Raw genomic sequence first — 15,625 nt, forward strand, 5'->3', positions numbered from 1 at the left:
GATTTCTATGCCGCCCGTCTCCGTAGACTCGGGGCGGCTAACAACAGTAGTAAACAGCATATGACAATCCAATATAAACAGTTAAAAACCCCTATTGTAAAACCAACATACATACAGACATACCATGCATAAAATTGTACAGGCCTAGGGGGAAAGAGGATCTCAATTCCCCCATGCCTGGCGTCAGAGGTGGGTTTTAAGAAGCTTACGAAAGGCAAGGAGGGTGTGAGCAATTCTAATCTCTGGGGGGAGTTGGTTCCAGAGGGTCGGGGCCACCACAGAGAAGGCTTTTCCCCTGGGTCCCGCCAAGCGACATTGTTTAGTCGATGGGACCCGGAGAAGACCCACTCTGTGGGACCTAACTGGTCGCTGGGATTCGTGCAGCAGAAGGCGGTCCCTGAGATAGTCTGGTCCGGTGCCATGAAGGGGGTCCGGACTCCCTTTCCCCACTTTACAGCATAACGACTGATGGATAGGCACAGAAGGAAATACCTGAATTTGACGTAATTGGTACTGTGAGACTCAGGCCAGAATCGCTGTAAATATATAAAAAAAAAGAGCAGGTTAGCTACCCAGTTGCGGGAAAAGGACGTTTCCTGATTGTTGGTCCCCACTTAACAACAACAACAGAGTTGGAAGGGACCTTGGAGGTCTTCTAGTCCAACCCCCTGCTTAGACAGGAAACCCTACACTACTTCATGGTTGTCCAACATTTTCTTAAAAACTTCTAGTCTTGGAGTGTTCACAACTTCTGGAGGCAAGCAGTTCCACTGATTAATTGTTCTAACTGTCGGGAAATTTCTCCTTAGTTCTAAGTTGCTTCTCTCCTTGATTAGTTTCATAGAAACATAGAAACATAGAAGTCTGACGGCAGAAAAAGACCTCATGGTTCATCTAGTCTGTCCTTATACTATTTTCTGTATTTTATCTTAGAATGGATATGTGTTTATCCCAGGCATAGTTTAAATTCAGTTACTGTGGATTTACCAACCACGTCTGCTGGAAGTTTGTTCCAAGGATCTACTACTCTTTCAGTAAAATAATATTTTCTCATGTTGCTTTTGATCTTTCCCCCAACTAACCTCAGATTGTGTCCCCTTGTTCTTGTGTTCACTTTCCTATTAAAAATACTTCCCTCCTGGACCTTATTTAACCCTTTAATATATTTAGGGTTAAATAAGGTCCAGGAGGGAAGTATTCCACCCATTGCTTCTTGTTCTACCCTCAGGTGCTTTGGAGAATAGGTTGACTCCATCTTCTTTGTGGATTCTGGAACACTGCCATCGTGTCTCCCTTAGTCCTTCTTATGACTAGAGGTTGGAATGATGTCAGCCACAAATACCAACTGTGCCACTACTGGGTTGGCACAATTTTCAGAAGCCAGAGAGGGTTGGATTCTTGCCTGGCTTGGCACATCAAATGTACATCCTGCTTCCCAAGAACAATTGCTCATATCTTGGAGCAGAAAATTGGAACAAACGCTTTGCCTGGAAATGAGCCAGTCTGGTTTAGTGGTTAAGGCACCAGGCTAGAAACTAGGAGACGGTAAGTTCTAGTCCTGCCTGGAGCATGAAAGTCAATGGGGTCATTTTAGGTCAATCATCAGGAGATAGTAAGTCCTATGAACAGGCAGCTGGTTCACTTTGGACTAATCACCAGGAGACTCTGAGTTCTAGTTCTGCCTTAGGCATGAAAACCAGCTGGGTGACTTTGTGTCACTCACTCCCTCTGTCTCAGCCCAACCCAATTACGAGGTTGTTGTTATGGGGAAAATTGGAAGAGGAAGGAGTATTAGGTATGTCCAAAGCCTTGAGTTATTTATTAAAAAAATAACAAAAATGGGATATAAATAAATATCAGTTGTGTCAACCCCTAACCCCCAACATTTCTCCCTTAGACTCTCCACGATTGACCTCTCCAGGTTCCTAAGAGGCCAGTAAGGGGCGTACATAAGTGCACTGGTGTGCCTTTCGTCCCCTGTCCAATTGTCTTCCCTTTCTCTCATTTATCATATATATTTTCTTTCTTTCATATATCCTCTCCTCTAAGTTCACTTTACCCTTATATATATTACTACATCTCTATTTTTCTTCCTATGTATTTGTGTACAGTGTTCCCTCGATTTCCGCGGGGGATGCGTTCCAAGACCACCCGCGAAAGTCGAATTTCCGCGAAGTAGAGATGCGGAAGTAAATACACCATTTTTGGCTATGGACAGTACCATAAGCCATCCCTTAACACTTTAAACCCCTAAATTACCATTTCCCATTCCCTTAACAACCATTTACTCACCATTATTACTGGTACTCACCATTGAATAAGACACTTAGTGATCCTGATATTTATAAACATAATTATTTATTAACAAAATTTTTTTTTGTTATTTATTTGCAAAAATTATTAGTTTGGCAATGACATATGATGTCATCGGGTGGGAAAAAACATGGTATAGGAAAAAAACCGCGAATAATTTTTTAATTGCTTTGAAAAACCATGGTATAGGCTATTCGCAAAGTTCGAACCCGCGAAAATCGAGGGAACACTGTATTGGACAAATGAATAAATAAAAAATAAATACATAAATAAAATAAATAAATAAAATAAATATATGTATAAACAATAAAAATATAAAAGAAATCTGGTCCTATTCTGTTTTTTTCAACCAAGATTGAAAGAGCTCTCGAAAGACAAATACAGTGATACCTCGTCTTACAAATCCCTCGTCATACAAACTTTTCGAGATACAAACCCGAGGTTTAAGATTTTTTTGCCTCTTCTTCCAAACTATTTTCACCTTACAAACCCAAGCTGCCGCCACTAGGATGCCCCGCCTCCGGACTTCTGTTGCCAGCGAAGTGCCCATTTTTGCGCTGCTGAGATTCCCCAGAGGCTCCCCTCCATGGGAAATTCCACCTCCGGACTTCCGTGTTTTTGCAATGCTGCAGGGGAATCCCAGCAGCGCAAAAACGGGCACTTCGCTGGCAACGGAAGTCCGGAGGTGGGGTTTCCCAGCAAGAGGAGCCTCAGTGAAATCACAGCATCACAAAAACACAGAAGTCTGGAGGTGGGGTTTCCCATGGAGGGGAGCCTCAGGGGAATCCCAGCAGTGCAAAAACGGGCGCTTCGGCTGGCAAAAGGGGTGAGTTTTGGGCTTGCACGCATTAATCACTTTTCCATTGATTCCTATGGGGAACATTGTTTCGCCTTACAAACTTTTCACCTTACAAACCTCGTCCCAGAACCAATTAAGTCCGAGGTATCCGGACTTCCGTTGACAGCGAAGCGCCCGTTTTTGCACTGCTGGGATTCCCCTACAGCAGTGATGGCGAACCTATGACACGCGTGTCAGCACTGACACGCGTAGCCATTTTTGGTGACACGGCTGCCGGGGGCGAGAACACCGCCTCCCAGCTGGGCGCGCCTGCGCAGAGCGCAGGCTCGCCCACACGCTACCTTTGGCAGCACAAACATGCCTGTCCGGCCGGGGGAAGAATCACCCCGGCCGGACGTCAGTTTCAGCTGGGGGGATGGGCGTCGCCTCCCAGCTGATTGGCACGGCGCCAAGCGTCGGAGCCCACCACAACGGTGGTTGGCTCGCAGGGGCCGCTGGGAGCGAGGGAAGGGGTTGCGATGGCTGGGAGGGGCGAGAACATCGCCTCCCAGCTGGGCGCGCCTGCGCAGAGCACAGGCTTGCCCACACGCTGCCTTTGGCAGCACAAGCATGCCTGTCCGGCCGGGGAAGAATCGCCCCGGTCGGACGTCCGTTTCAGCTGGGGGGGGGGGCGCTGCCTCCCAGCTGATTGGCGCGGCGCCAAGCGTCGGAGCCCACCATGAACGGTGGTTGGCTCGCAGGGGCCGCTGGGAGCGAGGGGAGGGGTTGCAGTCCTATTTCAGGGTCTGCACCCCTCGCCCTCGCCCCTCTGCTCCCTGCTCGCCTTCCAGAACAGTGTTATAAAGGGAGAGAGGGAGAAAGAGAGGGAGGGGAAGGAAGGAAAAGAGAGAGAGAAAGAGAAAAAAGTGGAAGGAAGAGAAAGAAAGGAAGGGAGAGAGAGAGAAAGAGAAAAAAGTGGAAGGAAGAGAGAAGGAAAGAAAGGAAGGGAGAGAGAGAGAAAGAGAGAGAGAGAAGATAGGAAGAGAGAGAGAGAAATGATAGAATAAAGGGGAGAAAAAAAGAGAAATGAGAAAATGATTGAGGCAGAGAATGACAGGAAAGAGAGAGAAAGAGAGAGAGAAGTGACTCATGATTTAAAGCATATGGTAAAAGCACTTAAATAATAACAGAGAAAAAAAACCCCAACCCTCACCTGTTTTTATTAATACAGTAGTTATGTTTTTGAATTTGCTGGTTGTTTTAGTTTTAATAGTAATAGAGTTTGGTTTTGTTTTATTATTAATTTCTTTTAATAAAAAAGAAGGGATTTATTATTTATTTATATTTATATTTATTTGTTTGTTTGTTTATCTACCTATCTACAAAATACCAACCTTCAATTGAAGATTTAGCCAATGAAATTCAGCAACAAAAAAGTCACTAAATCAGTGATGGCGAACCTGTGGCAGTCCAGCTGGACTGCCACAGGTTCGCCATCACTGGAAGAATTCCCCCTCCCCCTCACTTATCTTAGTTCATGGCACCCCACACAAGTTAAATAACAGCAAGACCAACAAAAGAAACCAACTGACAGGTTAACAAAGAAGTCACTAAGTAGGTAAGTTAAATAATTATGCATATTTGTTATTTAAACTATAAATATCACAAAATTATGTTTTTTTCTCAAGGTGACACACCACCCGAGTTATGCTCAGTTTTTTGGCGAATTTTGACACACCAAGCTCAAAAGGTTGCCCATCACTGCCCTACAGCATCGCAAAAACACGGAAGTCCGGAGGTGGAGTTTCCCAGTGAGGGGAGCTTGGGTTTGTAAGGTGAAAATAGTTCGGAAGAAGAGACAATAAAATCTTAAACCCTGGGTTCGTATCTCAAAAAGTTCGTATAACGAGGTATCACTGTACTGTATTTTTGGGAGTACAAGATACACCTTTTTCCTCCCTAAAAGAAGCTGAAAATTTGGGCGTGTGTTACACTCTGAATGTTGCTTTTTCGAAGCTATTTCCCCAGCCCTAACAAGGTGCTAATGATCTTCCCAGCTCTTACCGTGCAGGCATTTTCATTGTTACTCTCTCGGAAGAGTGTTTTTCCAGCCCTTTCTTTCATTGCTCTACTTGCTCCAAATAAAATTTTTTTCTAGCCCTAACAAGGTCCTAATGATCTTCTCACCTTACTGGCTCCTAATGATCTTCTTGCCTTAACTTATTTATTGGCTCTTTCATTGTTACTCTCTCCGATTAAGGTTTCTTTTCCCAGCCTTAACCAGGGGATAACATAATGTGCTGAAACTGACCAGACTAAGGACGCTAGCCAGATGAATACCTGGTAGGCAGATTCCCTCCCCCCCATTTTCCTCCCCCCAAACTAAGGTGCATTTTATTAGTCTGCATCTTATTCAGTGGTACCTCATCGTACGAACTTAATTGGTTCCAGGAGGAGGTTCGTAAGGTGAAAAGTTCGTAATGTGTGCAAATCCTTCAGGAGAATCCCAAACTTCAGAAGGGAGGCGAACAGAGGGCAGGGAGGAGCAGCTAAAGGGGGCGGGTGGAAGAAGCAAGGCTAGGCTAAAGGGTGAGTGGGAAGGAAGAAAGGCAAGGGGGGCGCCCCTCCCTTTTCTTTCTTAAAAAGACACCCTTTCAGTGCCTTTGCAAGCATGCAAAATCTTTACTCCTCCAAGCTGCCCCTCCCTTTTCTTTCTTAAAAAGACACCCTTTCAGTGCCTTTGCAAGCACGTTGTTCTCTGCAAAATCTTTCCTACTCCAAGCAGCCCCTCCCGTTTCTTTCTTAAAAAGACACCCTTTCAGTGCCTTTGCAAGCACGTTGTTCTCTGCAAAATCTTTCCTACTCCAAGCAGCCCCTCCCTTTTCTTTCTTAAAAAGACACCGTTTCAGTGCCTTTGCAAGCACGTTGTTCTCTGCAAAATCTTTCCTACTCCAAGCAGCCCCTCCCTTTTCTTTCTTCAAAAAAGGGGGGGGGGAAGGAACCCCTTCATCCCAGCAGCAGCTGCTTGGGTTCGTAAGGTGAAAATAGTTCGGAAGAAGAGGCAAAAAAATCTTAAATCCCAGGTTCGTATCTTGAAAAGTTCGTTAGAAGAGGCGTTCGTAAGATGAGGTACCGCTGTACTCCCAAAAATATAACTAGTGGGTTATTTTTCATATTATAGGTCCGGTCACTGTTCAAGAAAACCTGCCCATCTAAAAAACACCAATTTCTTTCTTTTCTTATTCTTCTAACTTCAAAGCAAAACGGGACATACATGTCGGCTTGCCGGCTGAGCCACTGCTGGCAGGCGCTGCTGTCCTGGATGTACTGCAGGACTTCGGAAAGCATCGTGCGCTTCAGTCGCTCCTCTTCCCGCACCTTCTTGAGACAATCGTATGTCCTCGCACCTGTGTCCAAAGAACAGAAAGGAGAATTGAGGGGTGGGGTGTTGGAAGAGTGCTGGGACAGATTTCCCCACGTCCCCTGTGTCAAATTAAATCGAAATAGCTTTGCCCATGAAAAAGTAGGCCTGCCATCCTGGTACAGGCACGTTTCGCCAGATTGCTGGTCTGTCACAGGTAGTGGGGTGAAGGAGTTGTGGGAAACAGAAGGGAAGATGAGAAAGATGATTAGGGGACTGGGGGCTAAAACATATGAAGAACGGTTGCAGGAACTGAGTCTACGGAGAGGGGCGGCATACAAATCCAATAAATAAATGAATGAATGAATGAATGAATGAATGAATTTATTCATTCATTCATTCATTCATTCATTCATTCATTTATTAGATTTGTATGCCGCCCCTCTCCGTAGACTCAGGGCGGCTCACAACAATAACAAGAACAATGTAAGAACAAATCTAATAATTTAAAAATCACTAAAAAACCCATTATTAAAAGCGATCAAACACACAAACATGCCATGTATAAACTGTATAGGCCCGGGGGAGATATGTCAGTTTCCCCATGCCTGACAGCAGAGATGGGTCTTAAGAACTTTACGAAAGGCAAGGAGGGTGGGGGCAGTTCTAATCTCCGGGGGGAGCTGGTTCCAGAGGGTCGGGGCCGCCACAGAGAAGGCTCTTCTCCTGGGTCCCGCCAACCGACATTGTTTGGTCGACGGGACCCGGAGAAGGCCAACTCTGTGGGACGTAACCGGTCGCTGGGATTCGTGAGGCAGAAGGTGGTCCCGGAGGTATTCTGGTCCGATGCCATGAATGAATGAATGAATGAATGAATGAATGAATGAATGAATGAATGAAAAATAAATAAATAAATAAATGTCTAGTTTAATGAAACGAAGGACCAGGGGAGATAGTAGCCTTCCAATATCTCAGGGGTTGCCACAAAGAAAGAGGAGACAACCTATTCTCCAAAGCACCTGAGGGTAGAACAAGAAACAATGGGTGGAAACTAAACAAGAAGAGAAGTAACTTAGAACTAAAGAGAAATTTCCTGACAATTAGAACAATTAATTAATTATTTAATTTAATTTAATTGGATTTGTATGCCGCCCCTTTCCGAGGACTCGGGGCGGCTCACAGCATATATAGAAACAGAAAAATAATGTAAATCCAATTAATACTACAATTTAAAAACAATTAAAAGAAAAACCTATCAACCAAACATTCAGCAATCATACTTAAGGCATTCAGTGGTCAGGGGGAAGATCTAAAAATCCCTAGCCTGGCGGCAAAGATGAGTTTTTAAGTTTAAGTTTTTACGTTTTTAATCAGTGGAACGGCTTGCCTCCAGAAGTTGTGAATGCTCCAACGCTTGAAGTTTTTAATATGTTGCATAACCATCTGTCTGAAGTAGTGTAGAGTTTCCTGCCTAAGCAGGGGGTTGGACTAGAAGACCTCCAAGGTCCCTTCCAACTCTGTTGTAGTTATTATTATTATAAAAGGGGGAAATCGAAACTACTCTTTGTGCCATCCCCTGGGAGTTGCTGGTAGTTTCCAAGGTCATGGAATGGAATGCCGCACCATCTAGGCCAGTGTTTCCCAACCTTGGCAACTTGAAGATATTTGGACTTCAACTCCCAGAATTCCCCAGCCAGCATTTGCTGGCTGGGGAATTCTGGGAGTTGAAGTCCAAATATCTTCAAGTTGCCAAGGTTGGGAAACACTGGTCTAGGCCGCCAAACCAGGGACTGTTACCGAAATAATTTGTTTGAATATAATTGGACAGTTAAAGATAACTAGGGGAAAGGTGGGGAGAAGGGAAAAATTAAGCAGGTGTTTTGGGCGCAAAACCCCCAGATCCAGCGTTGCTATATTGTATTTTTTTTAAAAAAATCTCTTTATTAATTTTTCTTATATCATTCCCATCACATATTATTTTGAATTACAGATTATACATATTCTCAGTTAACATTCTGACAGTAAGTTTTGACCGGTTTCATTTCATTATATACATTGTATTTTATATTTTTAAATTCTAAAATCTATTACGTTCATTAATTATACACGGTAACTGTAGGTCGTTTCAATTGTACTGTTGTTTCATATTATGTTGCTTTTATGTTCTCTTTTGAACCCATTCATGCCATTTTTGCCATGTTCTTTTTGATTCTATTAATTTATTTCCCTTAATTGAGTTCGTGAATTCGTCCATCTCTACACATGCATATATCTTATCTATAATTAAATCTTCCGTTGGTATCTGATCACTTTTCCAGAGTTGTGCTATCGCAATTCTCGTGGCGGTGTTTATATGTGTTGTGAGGAGCATTGTTTGTTTTGAATAATGTTTTCTCCAAACTCCTAAAAGCATAGCTTCCGGTGTGAGTTCTATTTCCTCTTTCGTAATCTCTGTGAGCCAAGTATGAGTTATTGTCCAAATTTTTTGTATCAAGGGGCAGGACCACCACATATGGAAAAACGTACCTCTTTCCTTTTTACACTTCCAACACGAGTCTGATAATGTTGGGTGGATCTTTGCTAATCTCGCCGGTGGGAGGTACCATCTGTAGAATAATTTGTAATAGTTTTCCTTATATGCTGCCGAAAGGGTTATTTTGGATATTGTGGTCCATGTTCTTTCCCAGTCGGCAATATGGATGGCGTGTTGCAGATTTTTTTCCCACGCTATCATTGGTGTTTTGGTCGTATCTTTTATTCTTTCCTGTTCTAAAAGTATTTGGTATATTCTGCTTATTTGTTTGTTTTCATTTCCTATCAGAATCTGTTCATAGATTTTTGAATACCGGGTGTTTGATTGTCTTTTTTAAATCTGGATTCTATTTGGGCGTATGTCCACTAATTCATTTTATGATTTAATCTTTCCAGTTCTTGTCTAGATTTGAGTTCCCCGTTTGGGTGTAATATGTCTCTGTACTGGATGGTTTTGGCTATGTCGATCAAATTTGGGTAGATGATGGCTTCCATAGTGGAAAGCCATCTTGGAATTTTGTCGTAGTGTTTATTTTTAATTTCGTACCAGGTTTTTAATAGTGATTTACGGATCAAGTGCCTGTCAAATATAGTTTGTTTTTGCAATTTATCTTTCCATAAATGCGCATGCCAACCTGTTTGTAAGTCATGACCTTCTAATACAAGTATTCTCTTATTTTTTAAGTTAATCCACTCTTTTATCCAAATTAGGCTTGCCGCTTTGCTATATTGTAACCACTTAGCTTTATTTATTTATTTTATTTATTTATTCGATTTTTATGCCGCCCTTCTCCTTAGACTCAGGGCGGCTTACAACATGTTAGCAATAGCACTTTTTTAACAGAGAAAGGCTATTGCCCCACAATCCGGGTCCTCATTTTACCCACCTCGGAAGGATGGAAGGCTGAGTCAACCTTGAGCCGGTGATGAGATTTGAACCGCTGACCTTCAGATCTACAAGTCAGCTTCAGTGCCTGCAGTACAGCACTCTACCTGCTGCGCCACCCCGGCTCATCTTTAGTAAAGCGCACTTTCGCTGACAATGGATTTGAGTCTTTCTTTCCTAATTGACTGCGTTGGAATGGTTGACATGTAACCCACGTTTGGAACTCTGCTGTATTATATGTGTCGACAGCAGCGAGAATCTTATATGCACAAAGATGGAAAGACACGCTAATTCTCATAAAGGAAGAATGAATAGCAAAGGTTGACAGAAAGGGCAAAATTGACTTTTTAAATTGACTTTAGTTAGTTTTTAACTTGGAAACAGTTTCTGGACTTTTTTGCTCAAAAAGAGAAAAAAAATGAAATGTTGATTTTAGATTTTAATGATTAGACTGATTTTGCAATTATACAAATGGCTTAAAAAACATTGAGGTTGAATTTTTTAAAATTTTACTGCACTAAAAAAAAGTTGAAAGCACTACTTCCCCTGCAGCTAGTTTTCTAACTTGTTTTTTTTAATGTAAGTTTATTTTGTAGTGAAACTTAATTTTTTTAAAGTAACCAAACTCTCATCGGTAGGAAGATAATAAACAACAATGTCGTTTGGCGGGACCCAGGGGAAGAGCCTTCTCTGTGGTGGCCCCGACCCTCTGGAACCAACTCCCCCCAGAGATCAGAATTGCCCCCACCCTCCTCACCTTTCGCAAGCTCCTTAAAACCCACCTTTGTCGTCAGGCATGGGGGAACTGAGATATTCCCTTCCCCTTAGGCCTATACAATTTATGCATGGTATGCTTGTGTGTATGTTTGGTTTTTTAAATAAAGGTTTTTTAAAAAAATATTTTAAATATTTTAAATATTAGATTTGTTACATGTTGTTTCATTATTGTTGTTAGCCGCCCCAAGTCTATGGAGAGGGCGGCATACAAATCTAATAAATAAATAAATATAAATAAATAAATAAATAAACGTATAGGACAGTGATGCTAACCTTTATTATTAAATGCATGTGGCCAAGAGTCACTAAAAAAAAATCCTAATATTTGTCAGAGATGTCAAAACTGAATACTTCTATAAATAACTCTTACAGAGTGGTAAGAAAAAAAAATCAGATGCAATGAAATCCAAGTGATTGACATTTCCTGTTGGGCTTTGAGAAATCAACCAGATTTGCTGGAGGGAAATAACTTGCCAGAAGCCAAGAACTTTCCAACACTGCACATGCGTTGCCATCTTGTTTTCAGCCGCTCCGAGTCCTTGGAGAGGGGTGGCATACAAATCTAATAAATTATTATTATTATTATTAATTTATTTTTTTTAAGATTTAAATTTGGATTTTTTTGGCATTGTGCATGCGGCCACAATGCACAATGCTTCCTCCTGCATTGCGAAGCAGCAGCAAGGTAAGCTGAGCGGACCAAACGGTGTGGACCCCTGGGCAATGGTGATGTAACTGGCAAATCCTCAAGCCACAGAAGACATCAGATGGGGGGGGGGGGGAGAACATAGTGTAAAATCAAGATTTATTTTATTTATTTTATTTATTTATTTATTTTATTTTATTTATTTATTTATTTATTTATTTTATTTTATTTTATTTATTTTATTTAGAAACATAGAAACATAGAAGTTTGACGGCAGAAAAGGACCCATGGTCCATCTAGTCTGCCCTTATACTATTTTCTGTATTTTATCTTAGGATGGATATGTTTATCCCAGGCATGTTGAAATTCAGTTACTGTGGATTTATACGTCTGCTGGAAGTTTGTTCCAAGGATCTACTACTCTTTTAGTAAAATAATATTTTCTCATGTTGCTTTTGATCTTTCCCCCAACTAACTTCAGATTGTGTCCCCTTGTTCTTGTGTTCACTTTCCTATTAAAAACACTTCCCTCCTGGACCTTATTTAACCCTTAAACATATTTAAATGTTTCGATCATGTCCCCCCTTTCCCTTCTGTCCTCCATACAGATTGAGTTCATGAAGTCTTTCCTGATATGTTTTATGCTTAAGACCTTCCGCCATTCTTGTAGCCCGTCTTTGGACCCGTTCAATTTTGTCAATATCTTTTTGTAGGTGAGGTCTCCAGAACTGAACACAGTATTCCAAATGTGGTCTCACCAGCACTCTATATAGCGGGATCATAATCTCCCTCTTCCTGCTTGTTATACCTCTAGCTATGCAGCCAAGCATCCTACTTGCTTTCCCTACCGCCTGACTGCACTCTTGACCCATTTTGAGACTGTCAGAAATCACGACCCCTAAATCCTTTTCTTCTGAAGTTTTTGCTAACACAGAACTGCCAATACAATACTCAGATTGAGGATTCCTTTTCCCCAAGTGCATTATTTTACATTTAGAAACATTAAGCTGCAGTTTCCAAATGTAAAATAAAATGTAAAATATTTATTTTATTTATTTATTTTAATTTAATTTATTTGTTTGTATGCCGCCCCTCTCCAGAGACTCGGAGCGTCTCACAACAAAAAAACACAGTACAAATCCAACAGTTAAAAAGCAATTTAAAACACTTAATATAAAAACAGTCATACATCCCAGACAAAAACCATACATGAAACAGGAACAGCCCAGGGGAATCAATTTCCCCATGCCTGACGGCAGAGGTGGGTTTTAAGGAGTTCGCGAAAGGCGAGGAGGGTGGCGGCGGTCCTAATCTCCGGGTGGAGTTGATTCCAGAGGGTCGGGGCCGCCACAGAGAAGGCTCTTCCCCTGGGTCCCACCAGACGACATTGCTTCATCAACGGGGCCCGGAGAAAGCCCACTCTGTGGGACCTAACCGGTCGCTGGGATTCGTGCGGCAGAAGGTGGTCCCAGAGATATTTAGCTGGGGATCCTGAATGGCTGCTTTGAAATCTCTCATGCTGACAATTGTTGGGTGCCGTTGACAGCAGCTTATTTTTTTTCCCCTAGCAGGAAGCTGGACTCTAATGACAAAGCACATAGTTACTGTATTGTCTCATGGAAGGACTCACATGGGTTTCTGACCCAGCCAGCTCTTTCTCGGGTGAACTGGTCACTGCTGCAGAATTTAGCAGCTGCCATCTGGGACATCCCCTAAATATCCACCTTCTTTGCAGAATCCTGACTCTTCTCAATCAATCAATCAATCAATCTATCTATCTATCTATCTATCTATCTATCTATTTTTATTTATTTATTTGTTTGTTTGTTTGTTTGTTTGTTTGTTTTTATTTATTGATTGATTGATTGATTGCAGACTCGGGCGGCTAACAACAATAATGATAAAAAACAACATGTAAAATCCAATTTAATAAAACAACTAAAAACCCTTATTATAAAAAGCAAACATACACACAAACATACCATACATAACTTGTAATGGCCATGGGGAAGGAATATCCTAACTCCCTCATTCCTGGCAACAAAGGTGGGTCTTGAGTAATTTGCAAAAGACAAGCAGGGTGGGGGCCGTTCTAATCTCTGGGGGGAGTTGATTCCAGAGGGCCGGGGCCGCCACAGAGAAGGCTCTTCCCCTGGGGCCCGCCAAACGGCACTGTTTGGTCGACGGGACCCGGAGAAGGCCAACTATGTGGGACCTTATCGGCCGCTAGGATTCATGCGGTAGAAGGCGGTTCCGGAGGTATTCTGGCCCAATGCCATGTAGGGCTTTAAAGCTCATTACCAACACTTTGAATTATAATGACTTGAGCCTTTGTCACGAATAGCTTAGGTTTCAAAACACACATTGGCTTTTCTCTTTAAGGGGCGGCAACATCACAGAGCAGGCACAGGCAATTCATCTATACATCTTTAACTACAGCTGATGTAGTTCTCATCTTCAAAAAAAGGGGGAAAAAACAGATCTAGGAAACTACAGACCTATCAGCCCGACCTCAATACCATGTAAATATGAGCCAGCAGTGTTCTACAGCTGCCAAAAAAAGCCAATACAGTTCTAGGCTGCATAAACAGAGGGACAGAATCAAGATCACGTGAAGTGTTAATACCACTTTATAAGGCCTTGGTAAGGCCACACTTGGAATACTGCATCCAGTTTTGCTCGCCACGATGTAAAAAGGATGTTGAGACACTCGAAAGAGTGCAGAGAAGAGCAACAAAGATGATTAGGGGACTAGAGGCTAAAACATATAAAGAACTGGTTGCAAGAACTGGGCATGTCTAGTTTAATGGAAAGAAGGACCAGGGGAGACATGGTAGCAATATTCCAATATCTTGAGAGCTGCCATAAAGAAGAGGGAGTCAACCTATTCTCCAAAGCACCTGAGGATAGAACAAGAAGTAATGGGTGGAAACAAATCAAGGAGAGAAGCAACTTAGAACTAAGGCGAAATTTCCTGATAGTTAGAACAATTAATCAGTGGAAAAACGTGCCTCCAGAAGGCGTGAATGCTGCAGCACTAGAAAATTTTAAAATAAAATAAAATAATCTCTAAAATAAAATAAAATAAAATTTAAAAAAATAAAAAAAAAATAAAAAAAAAATAATAATAAAATAAATATAATAATAAAATAAAATAATAAATAAATAAAATAAATAAAATAAATAAATAAATAAATAAGATAAGATAAGATAAGATAAAATAATAAAATAAAGTAAATAAAATAAAATAATCTCTAAAATAAAATAAAATAAATAAAAAAATAAAAAAATAAAATAAAATAATAAAATAAATATAATAAAAAAATAAATAAATAAATAAATAAATAAAATAAATAAATAAAATAAGATAAGATAAAATAATAAAATAAAGTAAATAAAATAAAATAATCTCTAAAATAAAATAAAATAAATAAAAAAATAATAAAATAATAAAATAAAATAAAAAAATAAATATAATAATAAAATAAAATAAAAAATAAATAAAATAAATAAATAAATAAAATAAATAAATAAAATAAGATAAGATAAAATAATAAAATAAAGTAAATAAATAAAAAAAAAAATAAGATAAAATGGTAAAATAAAATATAATAAAATAATAATAATTTATTAGACTTGTATGCCACCCCTCTCCGAAGACTCGGGGCAGCCCATGTCACTCCAGAAGGCTGCCACTGTTCTATTTACAAGCCAGTTGCCAAGTGCCCCAAATTTGATCACGTGACTGTGGGGCTGCTGTGATGGCCATAAGTGCAAGGACAGGATGTTAAGCCGCCTTTTACAGTGCCATTGTAACTTGTAACAATTGCTAAAGAAATGGTTGTTAGTCAAAGACTGCTTGAATTAGTACCATCCAGCATATACTTACTGCAGAAATTGGTGATTCCTGCTACCCTGTATTCCTGTAGGCGCTTGATTTCAGTTCGCAGCTCAAACTCCACTGTGTTTACATTAGAATAATGGGAAATGGGGAAAAAAGCAATTAAAAACATGTTAAATTGTGGCTCCCTTGGTTTTTAAAAATCATTATTTGCATTTAAAAACAGATTATTTAGATATTACGTATAAAGCAAACACTGAAAAACTTCAACAAAAAACAAAGTGTAGAAGCAAGTGAAAAGTTAGTATGATTTTTTTTTAAAAATGATAAAAAAATATCTGACTCTTTCCTTAAGCACTGTAATAATTTTACTAAGGCTTGGATGAGAGATTGACTCTGGTCTGGTCTGGATTAAGAGAGAATAAAGTCACCCAGGGTGATCCTGTAGCCAAAAGGCAGGATTGGAACTCGTATCCAACCACCTTCATCAC

General features: G+C 40.6%; 1 protein-coding gene across 2 annotated transcripts in view; it reads right to left on the reverse strand.

The window, feature by feature from the left end:
* TADA2A (transcriptional adaptor 2A) overlaps positions 1-15,625 on the reverse strand; it is an 89,977-nt gene that overhangs the window by 14,063 nt on the left and 60,289 nt on the right. For both annotated transcript variants that reach the window (XM_070735289.1, XM_070735290.1), the window contains exons 12-14: positions 15,183-15,254; positions 6,366-6,498; positions 493-536 (exon numbers count right to left, since the gene is read on the reverse strand). In XM_070735289.1, the coding sequence (XP_070591390.1) occupies positions 493-536; positions 6,366-6,498; positions 15,183-15,254 (249 nt within the window). The remainder of the gene's footprint in view (positions 1-492; positions 537-6,365; positions 6,499-15,182; positions 15,255-15,625) is intronic.

Source organism: Erythrolamprus reginae, chromosome 1 (assembly GCF_031021105.1).
Source record: "Erythrolamprus reginae isolate rEryReg1 chromosome 1, rEryReg1.hap1, whole genome shotgun sequence".
In the NCBI taxonomy this organism is placed as follows: domain Eukaryota; kingdom Metazoa; phylum Chordata; class Lepidosauria; order Squamata; family Dipsadidae; genus Erythrolamprus; species Erythrolamprus reginae.